General features: G+C 39.1%; 1 protein-coding gene across 5 annotated transcripts in view; it reads right to left on the bottom strand.

Moving 5' to 3' along the window:
* The window catches only part of fmn1 (formin 1), a 367,109-nt gene that overhangs the window by 279,598 nt on the left and 66,673 nt on the right, over nt 1-20,838 (bottom strand). For all 5 annotated transcript variants that reach the window (XM_043697987.1, XM_043697990.1, XM_043697988.1 and 2 more), the window contains one exon: nt 14,362-14,423. In XM_043697987.1, coding sequence (XP_043553922.1) covers nt 14,362-14,423 — 62 coding nt within the window. The remainder of the gene's footprint in view (nt 1-14,361; nt 14,424-20,838) is intronic.

Genomic DNA, 20,838 nt, shown 5'->3' with positions numbered 1-20,838 from the left:
AGGATGAGGAGTGATATTTTTCATCATGGCAGTACTTGGAGATGACATTCCTGTGAAACTACATAGGTGGAACTGAGAAATAAGAAGAAGATGATCAATTGGATAGGATTGTACTGTCAGCCCCCCCGGTAGTCAGCTGGAAATGGAGGAGCAAATATGAAGAGAGAACGCAGATAGCTGTAAGAACAATAGGGTTGTAATGGTAGGGGATTTTAACTTTCCAAACATAGACTGGGACTGCAATAGCATTGAGGGCTTGGATGGAGAGGAATTTATTAAGTGTATTAAGAAAACTTTGTCAATCAAGATGGCCCTACTAAAGAAGGGGCAAAACTTGATCTCCTCTTGGGAAATAAGGCAGGGCAAGTGACTGAGGAGCAAATGAGGCAGCACTTTGAGACCTGTGACTATAACACTATTAGTTTTAAAATAGTTATGGAAAAGAATAGACCTGGTCCACATGTTAAAGTTCTAAATTGGAGCAAGGCCAATTTTGATGGTATTGGATAGGAACTTTCAAAAGTTGACGGGGGAGGCTGTTGGCAGGGAAAGGGATGTCTGACAAGTAGATGGCTTTCAAAAGCGAGATCAGGAGAGTTAAGAAACAGCATGTTCCTGTTAATGTGAAGGATAGTAGGAGTAGGGAACACTGGATGACAGGAAATATTGAGGCTCTGGTCAAGAGAAAGGAGGTAGATGTCAGGTATTGACTCTGTGACAATAAAGGAATTATAATATATTCCCAAGTCAGGATCGAGTGTGGCCTGGAGGTCAACTTGCAGGTGATGGAGTTCCCATGCATCTGTTACCCTTGTCCTTGACAGCAATAGACACCACATGTTTGGAAGGTGCTGTGAAGAAGATGTGATGAGTTGTTGCACTGCATGGTATGTACTGCTGCCATGGTCTGGCTAAGGGTTTGCCATGGACCAGAAACATTACTGGATTGGCCTTATAATTACTGTTATTACAACAAATGAGAAGATAGGAACATGAGGCAAGAAACCCACCTCCTACATCCTCTATGTTTGTTCACCATCTGCAAGGCACAAGTGATCAAATATTTACCCTTGCCTGGATGAGCTCCAACAGTACGCAGAAAGCTTGATGCACGACAAACCATGATAAAGCAGCCTGCTTGATCGACCCTGAATCCACATCCACCTGATTAAACATTCACTTTCTCCACCACTGACACACAAGGGTAGCTGTAAATCCCATCTACAAGACACACGTCTTCCAAACTTGCAGACTCTACCATCCAGAAGGACAAGGACAGCAGATGCGCAGTAACACCACCATCTGCAATTCCCCTCCATGTCATACACTATCCTGTCTTCGGTAACTTCATCACTATTCCTTCACCATCACTGGCTCAATATCCAGCAAATCCCTTCTAAAAACACTGTGGATTTACCTGCACCACATTTTTGAGAGAAGTTAATACTCAGGCACATATCTGTCATTTAGAGTTACAGGTAAGAACAGAATACTTGTTTCCTAAAGGAAATGAGTTAATGAGATAGATTTTTAGAAGACTTCATGATAGGCTTAATAGTTACCATTACTCAAGAGATGTGGGAATAGTGTTGGGAAATGGCATTGAGGTATGAGGTCAGTCTTGATCTAGTGGAGCAAGTTAAAAATGATTTCTCCCATTCCGACTTCTGACGTTAGGTTAGGAGCAGAAGCCCAATGGTATCCTTTCAGATTGAGAGTAGAAAGATTACACTCAAAAATCTGCTGTTGTGTGTGTCAGTCCATCTCCTCACTCTGCTGTATCAAGCCGTTCATCGCCTCATTCTAAACACTCAGATATTGTTCAACCATATCCATTCTCTCCTTCTCTGTACAGAATGGCCTCACATTCTCATCTATCAATCAATCTCCACTTCTACTCACCCTCGTCCTTATGCAATTTTCATGCCTCCCCTTCCCATCTGACCTCACCACCAGTTTACCTTTGACAAAAGCACTGAATCCAACACATGACACTCACTCACAGCTCGGTGCAGAAGAGAATATAGGAAGAAGTGTGCTTTGCTCATCTGGAAGAATTGCTGCAGAGCATGATAGACTTTACCCATCTTGTGCATCTTGAGGCGTCCGTCAGCTGGAACAACTTCTTGCGAAGGTCATTCAGCAGACTGCTGGTCTTGGAATGACTGATGCATCTTCACTCCTCCATTTCTCTGCACCTTCCTTTCACTGAAGCAACAACTACAATAACCCTGACTGTTCCCAGGTCCATGGTCACGCTGACAATGAAACTGTCTGTGGAGTATTAGATCCAGGCTAATATTTTGGGTTCAAACCCCACCACAGCAGATGGTGCAATTGAATTTAAATATTACTGAATTAGATTTTTTTAAAATCTGGAATTGAAAACTAATATCAATAATGCTGACTGTAACCCACCTGGTTCACAAATATTAAGAAATCTGCTTTCCTTACTTAGTCTGACCGACATGCAACTCTAGATCAACCGTAACATTGTTGAATTTTAACTGCTTTTTGGGGAGATGGTGAAACAGAGGTAATTTCACTGGACTAGTAATCCTACATTCTAATAATCTGGGGACCTGGTTTTGAATCTCATCAGTAAAAGAAATTACCTGATGTAAAAACACAGCCTAATGGTGACTGTGTATCCACTGCAGTTTGTTGTAATAAAACAAAACCATCTGGTCCCCTAATGTCCTTTAAGCAAAGAGATCTGCTGACCTTATCTGGTCTGGCCAACATTCGATTCAACATCCACAACAATGTGGTTGACTCCTGACTGCCCACAAGGGTTGTGGTGCAAGCCAGAGATGCCCACTTCCTATGAATAAATGTTTTCGAAATGGTCTGGCAAACAACTCTGCCTTTATTAAAGGCTGGGCAACAAATCCAGCAACAGCCAAGTCTGTGAAAGAATTTTTAAACAACACCACTAGTGCTACGAGCAGGTTTGAGGGATGACTGTCAAGAGACAAGACTATGACAACTTCAAACCAGGCAGAATCTCAAGCTCAATTGCACCAGTTGCTGTCATGACATTTGAAGCCAGAGCTTTCGCCTGAACCTCTGCATTACCCATTCAGTGAAATTACCCACTCAGTGACATTACTCATATGCTATCATCTCCCCCATCTCAAGGAACTTGAGCTGCTGTTGGGGAAAAATGCATCATCATAGCTGTACTGGAAGCTTGTATGCATCTGCATAAATGTCACTTTGCAGTACAGGCCAGCTGATGGATTTCCCCATTTAATGTCCAATGTAAGGCATTACTCAGACCACACCCGGAATACTGTGAACTGTTCTGGACTTTATGCCACAGGCAGGACAGACTGGTATTGGAAGCAAGTCAGAGATGGTTCAGTAGGTTCATCCGAGGTATGAGGAGAGGTTGTATATGTTGGGCTTGTACTTACTGATGTTTAAAATAATGATAGGTGACCTAATGAAGCACAAGATTCTTAGGATTCTTGACAGGGTTGCTTCATCTTACAGATTATCTAGAACTAGAACTACTCAGACCCTCCTACTCTAAGCCAGCCATAATGCTATCTGTTCTGTGTAAACTAGCTAGCAGATAAAGAAAGCAGCCTTCAGAGCTTTTTAATGTGAGGCATGTTGCATGTGTTCATTCAACTGCTTTAATGCTTTCTCACCTAGCTTTTAATGAGGAAGTTCAGGAAATCCATGGATATGCCATTCAACTTCCAGAGGAGAATAAACCCAAAGTATTTGGTCATGGAATGTGGGCAGCACTGACGAGGTCAATGGTTATTGCTAAACTTCTTATGCTCTAAGAAGTGGGCTGCCTTCTTGAACTGCTGCAGTGCATGTCATGTAGGAACATCCGAAGTATAGCTGTGGAGGTAGTTCCAAGATTCTGAACCAACAATGGTCATAGTTCCAAGTTAAAATGTTATGTGGCTTGGAAGGAACTTGAAGGTAATGCTGTTCCCATCCTGCTAGGTGGTAGAGGTCATATGTAAGATGTACAGTGTCACATTCCTAAATTGTGCCATGTAGATGGTGGACAGACTTTGAAGACTGGGGAGTTCAATTACATGCCAGGGTATCCCCAGCCATCTACCTTCCCAGGGAGTTTTGCATAAACTTCCTAATACATTCCAAATAAATTGCAAAATGGGTTGAATTGGAGCAGGTCTTCCAATAACCATATATGTTACCACTGTGACTAGGGAAAGTGACTCTCTCTTACTTCAAGCACTTGAAGTCAGCTAGCTAGCAAGCCAAACAAAAAGAAAAAAAAGCAATAAAAGGGATTGCTGTCAGCCCAAAAGTTGAAATTCAGTAATAGTTGAAAAGAATCAGAGTAACAGAATCTCAATCAACTGGGCAAAACTAAGAATCTTGAGACTGACTTTTCAACTAGAGCATTAATGATACTGGTAACTTCCACTGCAAAAACCACAATCTTCCAGTGTCTGGTCTTCACAAACAATTCAGAGATTGATTTCTACTTTGTTAAAAAAAAACTCTTACTATTTTAGACTCACCTCTTATTGCCAATCTTTGTGGATGTGTGTTGAAGGGGGATTGGAAACCCATTTAGTAATTTTTTTTAAAAAAATCAATGTTTGTTAGCTCTAAAAAGCCTGCTTAAATTAGTTCCTTTGGAAACAAGTTCATTTGAGTGCAGACAAAAGCTATCCAAAAGGGAAGGAATATGTTTTTAAATTAAACCTTTTTTGACCAATCTAAAGGCCTGGTGAATATAGAAGGGGAACCAGTTCACCCCTCCTCATCTCGGAGCTTATTGATTTGGGGTATTCCATCTGAAACAATTTAGGGTAATGTCCACAGTCTGGGCACAGTACAGAGACAACAGAGAAAACCACTAGCAAGTGGGGTGGCACGGTGGCAAGTGGTTAGCACTGCTGACTCACAGTGCTAGGACTTGGGTTCAATTCCAGCCTTAGCCAACTGTCTATGTTGAGTTTGCATATTGTCTCAGTGTCTGCATGGGTTTCTTCCAGGTGCTCCGGTTTCCTCCTACAATTCAAACATGTGCAGGTTAGGTAAATTGGCCATAAAAAATTGCCCATAGTGTTCAGGGATGTGTAGGTTAGGTGCATTAGTCGGGGTAAATGTAGAGTATTAGGGTAGAGCAAAGGGCCTGGTGGGTTACTCTTCAGAGGGTCTGTGAGGACTCGATGGGCTGAAGGGCCTGTTTCCGCACTGTAGGGTTTCTATGGTTCAAGTACAACCTTTGGTTAAATGTACAAGATAAGTGACAGAGGTTAAGACCCATAGACTGGAAATGAGGTCAAGATGTGGAAGGCTAGGAAAAAAAAAGTGCAAGATCTGAAGTGAGCATAGTCCTACCATAAAGGTCACAGACTGGTGAAAGAAACCCCAATCTCGTAGCATGTAAGGACCGTATATTTTTATTTCTGTGGTTTCAAAAATTGTGGATTGAAATAGGAAAGAACAATTTTAAATCTCAGTGTTTGAAAGAGTGGGTGTTTGAACAAGCAGTAATAGAAGATTGAGTTGCAGACTATATTGATTTGAGGAATGTACAGATGCCATCTGACTTGCAATCTAAGAAGTTTATTGATCTATGGACTAGTTATCATTATTAATGACAGAGTTCTTCTGCCTGCCAACATTTGTGAGATTAGTTCCCAGGTAATTGAATAGTTTGGAGCAAGTTCAGTTCTGCCGCAGCTCAGGGGCAGTCCTCCTGTTTTCCGCAGTCAAAGCTAACTTTAAACCGGAACATAATAGTCTATCTTTCCTGCAAAAGTTGATACAAGTACAACTTCTAACCTCTAAGCCAGAGACATTTTAAAAATCTACCTTGTGCTTCTTACTAACCAGTGGAAGCATCTGGAGAAAAATGACTGAAGCAATGTACTGGCCAGCAGAAGACTCATTACGATCATTTCACCATCTGTACCTCGGAACAAAAACTAATGAACTCTCTTTTCGTTTTCCAACCTTTGCTCATAATCTATTTTACCCTGTATGTATGTGAGGTAATGTGTATATAAGGAGACTAGAGAGAGGGCGATTGGAGTTTTAATTAGTAGCGTTTAATGTTAACAAGTTATATTTGTTTAATTGTAGCTACAGTCTAATTACAGAATAGTGATTTGCATTCAGTACAGAAACCTGGTCTGTTTTTGTTAATCAACCTGATCTGAAAGTCAGATAAATTGGGATCTTTGTGTGTTTTGAAAAATCTTTAACTTTTGTAACAGTTCCAGGATTTGTGGGGCTCAATTTCCAGTGTGCTATCCAGTGAGACATAACTTTCAGATGAAGTTGGCAGAATGAGTAGAAGTCAAACATTGACAAGAATAAGGATCATAAAACAAGTCAGGGATATAACAGGAAGCATAAATTCTTATGATCAATAACTTATAGTGGCTACCAACAAATTAGAAGATAAGGTGAGAGAAGATACTAAACAAAATGTATTTGGTATTTACACGATGTAGCAAATCGGGGATAGCCAGTCTTACACAGGTGAGGGTTAATTCCCTACAGTAGGAAAAGTGAGCATGAATATTTATTTTATCTCTTATAGCCATATATTTCTGAGAAACTAAATCTATTGACAAAAGGGCTGCATTTTTACAAGGGGATAAAGTCAAATGGAAGTCTTTTTAAAACCATCAAAAGAAGCTGATGAATTAGAAGGGAAACTGTATAAATTAAATAAGCGTGTTTATAGTTACATATTGCATCAACAGTGTAGTATTTCTCAGTTAAGTCCATCTCATTGAAAGTGGGGTATATTCAACTAAAAATAGATCTAGCAAGATTTTATTGGTATCACAAGGATAAACAGTGCTAATTTTTTTAATGGGTATGTTGTACAGGAGTTGAAACTTTATTGCTGGAACAGCACAGCAGGTCAGGCAGCATCCAGGGAACAGGAGATTCGACGTTTCGGGCACAGGCCCTTCTTCAGGAATGAGCAGAGAGTGTTCAGCAGGAGAAGATAAAAGGTAGGGAGGAGGGACTTGGAGGAGGGGCGTTGGAAATGTGATAGGTACCTGGGGTGTGCAGTGAGAGAGGGACTCAACAGGAATCAACAGCACACGATAAACAACGTAAAATAGGAGTTTAACATCGCTAGTGAAACTTCAGGGATCATTAAATACACAAGAATAGAAATGAAGCAGAATAATTTGGTAGTGATCTTCAATCCAGTCTTATTTAGAACAAGTCAATTGTATCCAGTGGATAGGGCCTGGTCCTCATATGTACAGGATCACCCATTCAAGATTGAAATAAATGAGTTGAGAAGTCTAATGGTCAGTTATACTTGCTGCACTCACAGACTAGACTGGATGATGCTAGTTTTGACCTACTGAAATGGAGTACAAGTTAAGACATGCTGCAGTTGATGAGACTCCAAAAACAAGAAAAACATTTTAAAAATTAAATTCAGAGAAACTGCACAAAAGTTTCCAGCCTTAGCTAATCCAAAAGATTTGAAGATATTTTTTAGCAATCCTCAATTGATGTTCTAAAATGGCAGAGCTCATTATATACTTGTTAGGAAAGAACAAGAAATGTTGTCTATTATGGGAAGCGGAGAAAATAAAAAAGGATAGTTAAAAGCACAATAGCTTCTGAAACACTGGCATGAGTAGAATATGCTCTAACGGGGTGGCACAGTGGCTCAGTTGCTAGCACTGCTGCATCGTAGTGCCAGAAATGTGCGTTCGATTCCAGCCCTTGGGCAATTGTCTGTGTGGAGTTTGTGCATTCTCTCAGTTTGCATGGGTTTCCTCTAGGTGCTCCGGTTTCCTCCTACTATCCAAAAGTGAGCAGGTTAGGTGAATTGGCTATGCTAAAATGCCCATAGTGTCCAGGGATGTGTAAGATTAGGTGCATTAGTCGGGGTAGCGGTAGAGTAATAGTGTAGGAGTCTGGGTGGGTTACTTTTCAGAGGGTCGGTGTGGACATGTTGAGCCAAATGGTCTCTTCCTACACTGTAGGGATTCTGTAGAAGCAATAGATATGAAGGTACCCATATCTAGTTTTATGAAGGAAATATGAGGGGCAATCTGAGAAAAACGTTATCTCAAAATGTTAGGTGGGTAACCATTTCCTCTGGAGCAATAGTTATGAGAATTGACCGTGCTAATGTGAAGTTAATGTTGTAAAGTCAAGAGACTGCTAAAATAAAATGGGTTGACTCAAGGCACTGATTGTCAGAGTATTTTACTAAGAGAATTGTTTGCCATTAAAAATTAGTAGATGTCCTCAAAAAGGGACATCTTGTGTTATGACAAGAACATGGAATATGGAAATGACAACATGAAGTATTGTGTTACAAGAATATGGATAACATTTTTGTTTACTGGCTTTGCAATAGTGTTTACATGTGAATATTTTTATTATATAATCTGAAATATAGGATCTGTTAATGGTTGGTGGTATTACAATGTACAAAGAGGAAAAATATACTGATTTTAGTTTTGAAAAGTTTAGCAATTTTTCAATTTAATGGAAAGATGGAAATCTATTGAAATCGGTTTAATCACATTAAGTTTGTTAATGCCTTTGTTTAAGATTTAAAAGAAACAGATGGTGGCTATTAGTTGGGGCATTTATTTATAGGAAGCATCAGGTCAGGAATGAGACACTTGATAAGACTGAGGAAGTCAATAAACTTTATCCACAAAGGAATTACACATATGCGTCTTGATTTCATTTTCTCCAATTGGTGTGGAATTGATTAACAAGCCAGAGAATTAGTTTGGCTACAATTCTGACTTATCGTGCCTTCAAATATTATTTCATGTTTATTACTTCAATGGATAAGTCCTGATATGTTCTAATGTATTCACTCAGTACCTAGAAGTAAATACCATAAGCTCACACAGACATTTCATGGATATCAATACCAAATTTCTTGACAACATTTGAGATGGAGCTGAGAATATTAGGCTTAACCTTACTAATTCACTCATCTAAATGAGATTGTCCTGTTGCTAAAGATGCTATTCAATTTTCTGTATAAAAGCAGTGAGCACTTTATAATCTCACTATTACTCTGACTGCAGAAAAACTGAGCCATTACCTAATTAGTGGAAACAAGTTATTAAACCAGTTGTTTGACTTCAATGTCACCAAGAGATCAGTTTGTTAGAGAATATATGGCATTATGTTTGTTTTTAATCATTTTTCCAGCATTTTTAGAATAAGGTGAGTTTTCAAAGGTAAACTAAGTCTGCCATTCATGGACAGTCACTAGTCAGAAATCCAATTTTTGTACAAAGCTAATTGTAATAAGTCAATTATCACTCATAGCATGCTTCCAAATTCAGTGCAGACTAATATAAGCCAGACACCCAAAAATAATCTTCCACAATGCTTTTACTAAATTATTAAGGTGACAGAAAAATGGTTGCAAGACACAAATGGATGTGGGGGCAGACTTCAAAATGCACATAAAAAGTAGTTAACTGATATCTTGACAGTATTGTAGTTTAATGTGGTGACAAGATTATGTTCAGGGACAGTTGCATGATTCTAATTGACAGTGTCAAGACATAAATCCCCCACACATACTTCTAATGCACGGATGGAAGACTCAATCAGTTCGTAGTTCTCAAGCATGTCAGTACGCTTCCTAATAACTGACTGAAATTAACTATTTAACTATTTCTGGTCATTCAGATTGTAAAATGTTAGACTCTTCTTTCCATCTAGTATGAAAACCTGTAAGAGATGGATGGGAAATTCAAGCTATCTTACAGGTGTCACAATTTATTCTGTTTTGGTATTTTATTTCACTCAAAGCAATATTACTTCAAAACACATCAAACAAATTTAACAAGCAGAATTCCACACACTCTCATCAGGAGAGAATTAGTTGCTTCATACACTGAGCAAATGTTTATAATTTTTTGCAACGGATGTATTGTTATTTCTTCATAAGCCATTTAAGTACTGACTAAATACTTAGAAAAACAAATTTTGATGAAGCAACTGTACAACCACAAGTCTTTCGTAACGAGTTCCAATAATATTTTATTTTTCAAAAGTATAGTGGAAATATTTTGTAATCATAAATTAACACAGCTTTGTATAATGTACAATGCCAAAACTACAAATGCACATTTGTAGCAAAAACACAAGATTAACTCATACTTTCTTCAGAGAGTATTTGCCATTTCATAATATATTACTTTTTAGAATTAATGCTTTTGTAGTTGAAATAGTATCGATACTATGCAATGCAGCATAGAAACCGACCCCTCAGCCCACTTATGCTGTGTTGATTTTCTATTCCTTATTGAGACACGCTACTGATGCGCATGTGTGGTTTCTATCCCTCTCTTCACCCCCTGTTCATGTACCTAATGACATATGTTTTAAACAGTGCTAACATGCCTACCTCCACTGGCAGTGCACCCATCATCCTGTGGGAGAAAGATTTTCCCCACATTTCTCCCCTAAACCTTTCCCCTCTCACCTTTAACCTGTGTCCTCTTGTCGCTGACCTTTCCAACCTGGGTAAAAAAAAACCTGTGACTATCCAACCTATCTATGCCTCTCATAATTTTGTAGCTGTCTACCAGATCATCCTTCAGCCTTCATTTTTCCAGTTAAAAAAAATCCAGGTTTGTCCAACCTCTCCTCATAAATAAAATCCTCCAGACCAGGCACCTGCTCCAAAGCATCCATATCCTCTGGTAAGTGTGGCAATCAGAACTGCACGCAATATTCCAAACGTGGCCGAACCCTAACTTTTTGTACAGCTGTAAAATAACTTGCCAACTTTTCTACTCAATACCCTGGTTGATGAAGCCAAGTGTGATGCATGTCTTCTTGGCCATCTTATCCACCTGTGTCATCACTTTCAGGGATCCGTGGACCTGCATGCTCAGATCTCTCTGTATGTTAATGCTCCTAAAGGTTCTGCTATTTATTGTATAATTTGCACCTGAATTTCATCTTCCAAAATGCATCACCTCGCATTTGTCCACATTAAACACCATCTGCCATTTCTCTGCCCGAGTCTGCAATCTATATATATTCCACTATATCCTTTTACAATCCTTCTCACGATCTGCAACTCCGCCAATTTTGGTGTCATCCGGAAACTTACTAATCAGACCACCTACCTTTTCCTCCAAATCAATTTTATATGTACATACATTACAAACAACAAAGCACTGATCCCTGCGGAGCACATTAGTTACTGATCTCCATTCTGAAAACTACCCTTCCAATGCTACTCCATCTTCTATGACCAAGCCAGTTTTGTATCCAGCCAGCTCACTCCAGATCCCAGGAGACTCTGCCTTTTGTACCAGCTTAACTTTTCAAATGCCTTACAAAAGTCCTTGTAAAACAAATTTCAACTGCCCTTCACTCAATCATTCTTGTCACCTCATCAAAAAACTCAAACAAGTTGTTGAGACATGACCTTCCCTGCACAAACCCATGCTGCCTATTACTGAACAAGTCTGTTTGCTTCCAAATGTGAATAAATTCTATCTCTCAATTTCTTATCCAACAGCTTTCCCACCTCGGATGTCAGGCTTGCTGGTCTGTAATTACTTGCATTTTATATGTTTCCCTTCTCAGAGTCAGAGAGTCATAGAGATGTACAGCATGGAAACAGACCCTTCGGTCCAACACGTCCATGCCGACCAGATATCCCAACCCAATCTAGTCCCACCTGCCAGCACCTGCCCATATCCCTCCAAACCCTTCCTATTCATATACCCATCCAAATGCCTTTTAAATGTTGCAATTATACCAGCTTCCACCACATCCTCTGGCAGCTCATTCCAAGTATGTATTGTTGAACCTGGCCCCACACACAACTGTTCACCTGTATCAGAACTATTACTGTCTTCAAGTGTAGCAGTACCTGATGCAGGCCTACTTTAGTATAATTTCATAACTGTACCTGATAGAACTGTTGCTTTTAACACTTCTTTTTTTTAAAGAAGTAACTTTGGCGTTTACTATGTAACACCTCATTTTGTATTAAGAGTCAACTGCGTTCATCCTTTTTGATGTTGATATAATCATAGAAATGTACAGCACGGAAACCGAACCTTCGGTCCAACTCATCCATGCCGACCAGATATCCCAACCCAATCTAGTCCCACCTGCCAGCACCCAGCCCGTATCCCTCCAAACCCTTCCTACTCATTATACCCATCCAAATGCCTCTTAAATGTTGCAATTGTACCAGCCGCCACCACATCCTCTGGCAGCTCATTCCAAGTATGTATTGTTGAACCTGGCCCCACACACAACTATTCACCTGTATCAGAACTATTACTGTCTTCAAGTGTAGCAGTACCTGATGCAGGCCTACTTTAGTATAATTTCATAACTGTACCTGATAGAACTGTTGCTTTTAACACTTCTTTTTTTTAAAGAAGTAACTTTGGCGTTTACTATGTAACACCTCATTTTGTATTAAGAGTCAACTGCGTTCATCCTTTTTGATGTTGATATAATCATAGAAATGTACAGCACGGAAACCGAACCTTCGGTCCAACTCATCCATGCCGACCAGATATCCCAACCCAATCTAGTCCCACCTGCCAGCACCCAGCCCGTATCCCTCCAAACCCTTCCTACTCATTATACCCATCCAAATGCCTCTTAAATGTTGCAATTGTACCAGCCGCCACCACATCCTCTGGCAGCTCATTCCAAGTATGTATTGTTGAACCTGGCCCCACACACAACTATTCACCTGTATCAGAACTATTACTGTCTTCAAGTGTAGCAGTACCTGATGCAGGCCTACTTTAGTATAATTTCATAACTGTACCTGATAGAACTGTTGCTTTTAACACTTCTTTTTTTTAAAGAAGTAACTTTGGCGTTTACTATGTAACACCTCATTTTGTATTAAGAGTCAACTGCGTTCATCCTTTTTGATGTTGATATAATCATAGAAATGTACAGCACGGAAACCGAACCTTCGGTCCAACTCATCCATGCCGACCAGATATCCCAACCCAATCTAGTCCCACCTGCCAGCACCCAGCCCGTATCCCTCCAAACCCTTCCTACTCATTATACCCATCCAAATGCCTCTTAAATGTTGCAATTGTACCAGCCGCGTATATACAAAATATATCAAAATGCTTTGGGATTTTCTCTAACCCTCTTGGCCAAGGAAATATCATAGTTCCTTTTATCCCCTCCTAACTCCCTGTTTAAGCTTCTTCCTACTTTCTCTTTATTCCTCAAGGACATTATCTGTCTTTAGTTGCCAAGAGTTTAGATATGCTTCCTTTTTTGACTAAGCTGATAACTTTCCCCTCATCCAAGATTCCTGAATCCTGACATTTCCTGTCCTTCATTTTCACAGGAACATGTCTGTCCTGCACTGTAATCAACTGGCCTTTAAAAGACTCCCACATGTCAGATGTAGATTTACCCTCAAACAGCCACTCCCATTCCACATTCTCCAACTCTTGCCTCATTTGATTATAGTTGGCCTTTCCCCAGTTTAACACCTTCATTTGAGGTCTACTCTTGTCCATATCCATAAGTATCCAAAAACATATGGAATTATGGTCACTATTCCTAAAAGGCTACCCCACGGAAACTTTGATGACCTGGCCAGACTCCTTTCCGAATACCAGGTCCAATGTAGACCACTGCCCTGTTGGACCATCCACATACTATTTCTAAAAACTCTCCTGTTCACACTTAACAAATTGTACCCCATCCAAAACCTGGCACTAAGTGAGTCCCAGTCAATATGGGGAAGTTAAAATCATCCATCACAACAACCTTTTCATTTTTGCATCTTTCTAGAATCGGACTACACATCTCCTACCCTATCTACCGCTGACAGCTGGGAGGTCTGTAGTACAATCCCAGCATTGTGATTACAACCTTCCAATTCCTGAGCTCTACTCATATTACTATGGCACTGTAAAGTAATTAATCTTAAAATATTCAGCTTGAGGATTTGTCCAAAATATGTACTGTGAAATCAGATATTCATTTTTAGAAAGATAAAAAAGAGAATATCACAGCAGTTTATTAAATAACTATTTTTATACCAGTAGTAAGTCATTTAAGTTGAATTATTGAGGGGGAAGAGTTCAACTTCAGTAGGCTTACAAGACGACTTTCATTTCCAGCTATTTTTCCTATTTATTGACTTCAATGGAAAAGACAGTAAGGTAAACTAAACTGGTATGTGTGAAGGGTGGCCACTCCACAAATGAGCATTTGGCTCCCCCTTTCCACTGCTGAAGTTGGATTTTACTCCATTTATTACTTCACAAATGTGGAAGGATTCTCCCTAACACATTTTTAAAAATGGATTAGTCCTTGTCAGTAATGAGAGAGATTCTGCTTCTACTTAGAGATTCTTACCTGCAAATTTTCTGTTTCTGTCTTGTGATCTCGTTTCAAGTGCAAAATGGCAGCATGGTATTCTGTTAAAATGAGAATAGCATTAGTCTAACTGATGTTGTTTAATGGTGTGAAAAATATAACATTGCATTAAATTATATCAGTAATTGAAAAAACAAACATTCTTTAATAAAAAGGTCTTCTCTTTAAAAGAGACACAATGTGAAGCTTGAGAAATAGATATTGTCCTCATAAAGCAAGAGGTGTTAACTGTTGATCCAAATAACTGGTTCAGTAATTTAAAACAAAAGTACCTCTCACTTATAGTTGTTTCCAAATAAAGAATAATATTTGGGAAGGACAATTTTTCTGAAGAGAATACTTTGTGCAATATAGAATCCAGCACATCTAAATCCAGACTAAATCATGCTAAAAACATGTTCTCTTGTGTGTTATAATCCATTTCATATGGGGACACCCACATTATACGCTGAACTAATTTTCTTCTACCTATGACTTCAGATCATTCAAGTATGTCTAAGCACAAGAATAACTTACTTATCAGGAAATAAACAATTTAAGAATTTGCTGAATGAGGGGAGAAAGCCATACTTCCCTTATAACTGGATGGTATACATTATTTTAATTGTTTGCACTTGCTCACTTTATGTGACATCTTATGCAAAGAACTTTGCTAATCGTTAGTCCTTTCCAATATGCACCATGTTCTCTGGCCTAGGAGCCAGTCGTCAATTTTCTAAAGTATCTTTATTTGCTACTATTGGATCTTAATGAAATATAGTTTTCCTAGACTAAGATTTTGTTCATAGAAATAATAAAAATTGAATGCTACTGCCCTCTCCTGGTGTAATGCAGAATATATTTCCTACACAGCAATAAACTCTTGAATCTTCACTTACCCATTTCTTCAGTTATAGCACATTGTGTGTGTATCTAGTCACTATCACTAGAAAAATCATTTTAGTTTTCACATGCAGGAATTATTTTGTTACACACAAAAGCACAAACATTATTCACACTAAATGCAACATTGCATTACTGCACATTTCACTTCTATCCCTTGTGAATTGTGGGCTTTCACATTCACATTCTCTCTGGAGTGAATGGGAGAATAAACTTTAATTTTCAGTTGTTCGTCAGACGTGGCCATTGCTGACTAGGCCAGTGTTTATTGCCCATCCCTCATTTTCTGTGAGGTGGTGGTGATGGTGAGCCTCATCCGTTGGGGGTGTAGGTACACTCTCAGTGCTGTTGGGAAGGATTTCCAGAGTTTTGATCCAGTGAGATTGAAGGAACAGTAATTCAATTCCGAGTCGATGTGTGTGGCTTGGAGGAGAATTTGTAGGTGGTAGTGTATTCAGGCATCTGCTGTCCTTGTCCTGTTAGGTGGTAGAAGTCATGGGCTTGAAGATGGCATTCAGGGACCTTGGTTGCCACTGTGCATCAGTGGAGAAAGGAGTGAATGCTTAAGGTGGTGGATGGGATGCTAATAAAATGGTACTTTGTTCTAGATGGTGTTGAGCCTTTTGACTATCTTTGGTGTCCAAACTAGTGTGATGTATTCCACCAAATTCCTGATTTGCACTTTATAGACAATATACAGGCTTTGGGGAAATTAATAACTAGAATTAAAAAAAAGCTAATTAAATTTGCAAATGATGATACAGATCTAAACTCATTTCATTTGTCTTTCCTTCGGAGGGGCGGACATAAACCTCTTAGTCTCTGACCTGCCATTGTTCGATAGCTCTTCTAGTTCAGTTCCTGGCCAATGGTAACCTTCAGGATATTAATAGTAGAAAATTTAGTGATAGTAATGTCATTCAATGTCAAGGGGAGATGGTTGGACTCTCTTATATCTGCACCTGTAACACCTTTTGCTCTGTGCTATGAAGGATCACTTCTCAGATTTATTCAACCTAAGCAGTTCTCCTACTCGATACAAGTATTTATTTGCATAACATGAACATATTGTTTCAAAGATCAAAAAGCAAAAGTTTTGTATTTGAATATTGCTGGAAAGTGAGATGCCAGTGAAACTTTTCATCTTGCACTCATCAGGACTATGGACCAGAGGATAAAAGTGTGCTGACTGTTGGTAAATTGTCCCTAATGGGTCAGAGCAAGGGCATTCATGAAGACAGTCAATGATTCAAACAGAAATAATATACAGGGTTAGGGGAATGGGAGGTAGAATGGCACTTTGTAATGATGCTCATTTGAAGAGCCAGTACAGAAGTGATGGACCACATATCCACCTCCTTAATAATTTCGTGATTCTGTGGGTGGACAGTTCCAAACGTCAAGGTTTTGTATCCATTCAGAAACTGCAGATAAAAGCATTGCAAAATTTAACCTGGATGTGCAGACGGTGAGGTCATTTGATCAAGGCTGTAAGGTTCATAATTTTGAACGTGTGCATGCCAAGTCTAACTTTGCAGCTCAGGTAGGAAGACACAGTGGCTTTCATGACAGATAAAGGTAAAAAGCAAGAGGATCTGGGCCAGAAATTTCCCAAACGAGCAAGTCTTCCATTTAATATTTGTGTTGTTTTCAATGGGACGAAAAGCAAGAGAAGCATACCTCTAGATTCCACAAGCCGAGCTTCAACATCCCCAGCCACAGACTTGCCCTCAAGTCCTTCTTCGTGAGAACACCCAAAGTCAGAAGTCCAATCTGGCAGCCATTCCCAAAACCTAGCTGGTGTCAACAGCTAGACCCAAGGCCAATGCCATCACTTTCAAGACCGGCAGAATTTAAACAGCACAGAGCAATAAACTTCCATCCTGGAGCTTCCATTCTGGAGCAGCAGGTGGATTTGTACTTCATATTGTTACCTACGCCCTGGAGTAGACTCAATGTCAGTCCTTTTATCACCAAGAAAATCATTTTTAGCAATCCTAGATGCAGCAATCGGTATAAATGGGAAATAATGTGAAAGTACTTCTGAATTATATTACATTACTTCAGGTCTTGGTAATACAGCAAATAGTGCTATTGTAAATTCAACATTTTTTTTGTCCGTGTAAAGTGTCAAGTACAGCTGGCATGTTCAGGCTCTGTGTTACACTCTTCCAAAATAAAAAAATGTATTTTTTATGATTGTGTCTTATGATTGTGGATAGATATTTTTAACCAACCTAATCAAACACGGTACAACACCTTTAGAGCAGATGGGATTCAAACTCAGGCCTTTTAGTACAGAGGTATGGAGACTACCACTACACTAGAAGGGCACTTCATGCCTGTTTATAGGCTGAGTCAGCGATACAGTGGTGATGTTATCACCAGTACGGGTTAGGGAAAAGAGTTCTAATTAAACATGACAATTACAGGATATATACCTAATTTAAGATATCATAGATAAAGAACAATTTTAAAATTCAAAACCAACTGTTTTCTTATTTTTTCCCCCTCCCTGGAAGAGGTAAGAAGGGGAAATAATTGAACAGGTTGACCTTGGAAGGAAACTTGCTCATTTGCTTTCTCAGTAATTGATCACCTCGGTAATTAATCCTCCAGCAATTAAGGTGCTTAGGTGGTTGGTTAATGGCCACTTAAGGGCCTCAAACCACCACCACCCTGTAGGAGAGACTCAAAGATTCACAACTCTGAGGGAAGAGATTTCTTATTATTGTAGTCCTAAATGGTCAGCCCCTAGTTTCAGACCTTCTCACCAGGGGAAATACCCTGTCAACATCTACTCATAAAACGCCTTAATTGTTATATAATTCTTTGTATCACTTTTTATTCTTCAAAACTATAGGAAGTATAGACATCAACACAATCTTTCCTCTAAGGACAATCCCTTTATTTTAGGATTCAGTCTTGAGAACTTTATTGTACTCCATCAAAGACAAGTATGTCCTCCCTTATGTAAAGGGACCAGAGATATGCACAGATCTCCAGATGTGGACTCACCAAGGTCCTGGTGAGTAAAACTTCCTTACTCATATTTCAACTTCATTTGAAGTAAGGCAAATATTTAATGTGCTTCCTAATGGCTTGTTGCACATTCATGGTAACATTGCAATTTGTGTAGAAGGACATCCTGATCTTTCAGAATAGCAACATTTCCCAGTCTCTCACTATTTAGTGTTTCTCTATTCCTCCCACCAAAGTAGTCAACTTTATGTGTTTCCACTTGATGTTCCATCTGCCACACTCCTCTAAATATTCCCGATTTTAGTTTAAGATTTAGTTAATCTAGGTCTTTTTAAGAGACTTGTTATGTATGTGTTATGTTAGTCTCACAAGGGAAAGTGTCAATTATTTTCTGTATTAATATACCATTCTTTCAAGAAGCCATTTTATGCTACTACATGGTTGCAATAACAACCTCAAAAATATTGATTAAAAACTCGAATTGAGTAGTAGCCTCAACTTAACTGTAATTGATAATGTAATTAGCAATAGTTACTGAAAAAAGGCTGTGTTTCTTACAATCTTTTTACTAATATCCTTGTACTAACTGGTAGTTTTTTTTTTAAAAAGAACTTTGAAGAACAGGCTATAGGAATGGGAGAGACAAAAACACCTCCAGAACTTTGGGGCTTGAAGCTATAAACCTATGAATGGAGGTCTGTCATTCTAAGAGATGAGGCAAGCCAGTTGAAAAGGATTCACTGTCTATTTCTTAAAGCAATTAACACAGATGGACTACAGCAATGAAATTAACCGTTTCCATATTATTAGGAAATAGAATTTTCACAACAATTTTTATCAAGGGGAAGGGAACTACTAAATAAAGGCTCAGAGTGTCAGGTTTGTGTGTGTGTGTAGGAATCCTCAGGGCTGATGGAATATGGTCCTGACCCAGGTTGAGTCTAGATAGATAGTGCAGAAGGTATCTGTTTAATTATGGGGGATTTTCTGTAAATTTGAAGTCATAACAAATAATATGGCATTTCTGTCCAGAATTTGGCAATTTTCAAAGATATTGGCAAAACTCCCAAGTAAATGTGAAAATTTGTTTTTTCCCAAAGAAGGAAGCATTTTCCTGTTTGAATGCTGGGTTCTGGATGTCCAATCTGAAGTCTGTCTACTATTTCTTATAAGCATAACTTCTAAGATTCTTTCGTTTGTGACTTAAATAGTTCTTAGTTGTTAGATAAATGTGTTGCTAACCTGGCACTGATTCCAAAAATCCGTTTTTTAGATTAGAATCAGTCTGACCACTGTGGCATAGACAGCCTCACAGGGAAGCTTACACCTTCTATGCATTATCTGAGCCGAACTGACACCAATTGTTAAAGTTCACTTGAGAATGTAACTTTTTAAAAAAAAGTTTTGTGATTTACATATGAAAGAACGGAACATGGTCATTCTAAAAGATGAGAGATTTAACAAACAATGCAGGTCTTTTTCAATATATAATTTCAGTTATATCACACTGTAAACTTTTGCGATAAATTCTGTGTCTTACAATCTTATTCTGCACAACCACCTGATGGAGCGACGCTCTGAAAGCTAGTGCTTCCAAATAAACCTGTTGGACTATAACCTGGTGTTGTGAGAGTTTTAACTTTGTACACCCCAGTCCAACACGGTCATCTCCAAATCTTGTCTAACCTGATGGTAATTGATTATACTTACATTTGGCAATGATATTATGCAATAACTCAGTTTATTAATCCTGTCTGATGGTATCTGTTATTGCTGAAGCATTTGAACAACATAGTTTGAAGAAATTAATTCAGGACTTCTAATTAGGTAGACTCAACCAAACTGAAAAAACACTTATAAACTGACACTGTAGGGAAATAGATGGTGACACCTTGTAAAATGTCTATATTACAGAGGAGGAAGTGCTGGATGTCTTGAAACATGTAAAGGTGGATAAATTCCCAGGATTTGATCAAGTGTACTCCAGACCTCTGTGGGAAGCTAGAGAAGTGATTGCTGGTCCTATTCCTGAGATATTTGTATCATCGATAGTCACAGGTGAGGAGCCAGAAGACTGGAGGTTCGCTAACGTGGTGCCACTGTTTAAGAAGGGTGGTAAGGACAGGCCAGGAAACTATAGACCAGTGAGCCTGACGTCAGTGGTGGGCAAGTTGTTGGAGGGAATCCTGAGGGCCAGAATGTACATGTATTTGGAAAGGCAAGGACTGATTAGGGATAGTCAACATGGCTTTGTGCGTGGGAAATCATGTCTCACAAAATTGACTGAGTTTTTTGAAGTAACAAAGAGGATTGATGGGGGCAGAGCAGTAGGTGTGATCTATATGGACTTCAGTAAGGCTTTCAACAAGGTTCCCGATGGGAGACTGATTAACAAAGTTAGATCTCATGGAACACAGGGAGAACTAAGCATTTGGATACAGAACTGGCTCAAAGATAGAAGACAGAGGGTGGTGGTGGAGGGTTGTTTTTCAGACTGGAGGCCTGTGACCAGTGGAGTGCCACAAGGATCGGTGCTGGGTCCTCTACTTTTCACCATTTATATAAATGATTTGGATGTGAGCATAAGAGGTA

Source organism: Chiloscyllium plagiosum, chromosome 10, assembly GCF_004010195.1.
Source record: "Chiloscyllium plagiosum isolate BGI_BamShark_2017 chromosome 10, ASM401019v2, whole genome shotgun sequence".
Taxonomy (NCBI): domain Eukaryota; kingdom Metazoa; phylum Chordata; class Chondrichthyes; order Orectolobiformes; family Hemiscylliidae; genus Chiloscyllium; species Chiloscyllium plagiosum.
The sequence above is the reverse complement of the archived record's forward strand: the minus strand, read 5'-3'. Positions and strand labels throughout refer to the sequence as shown.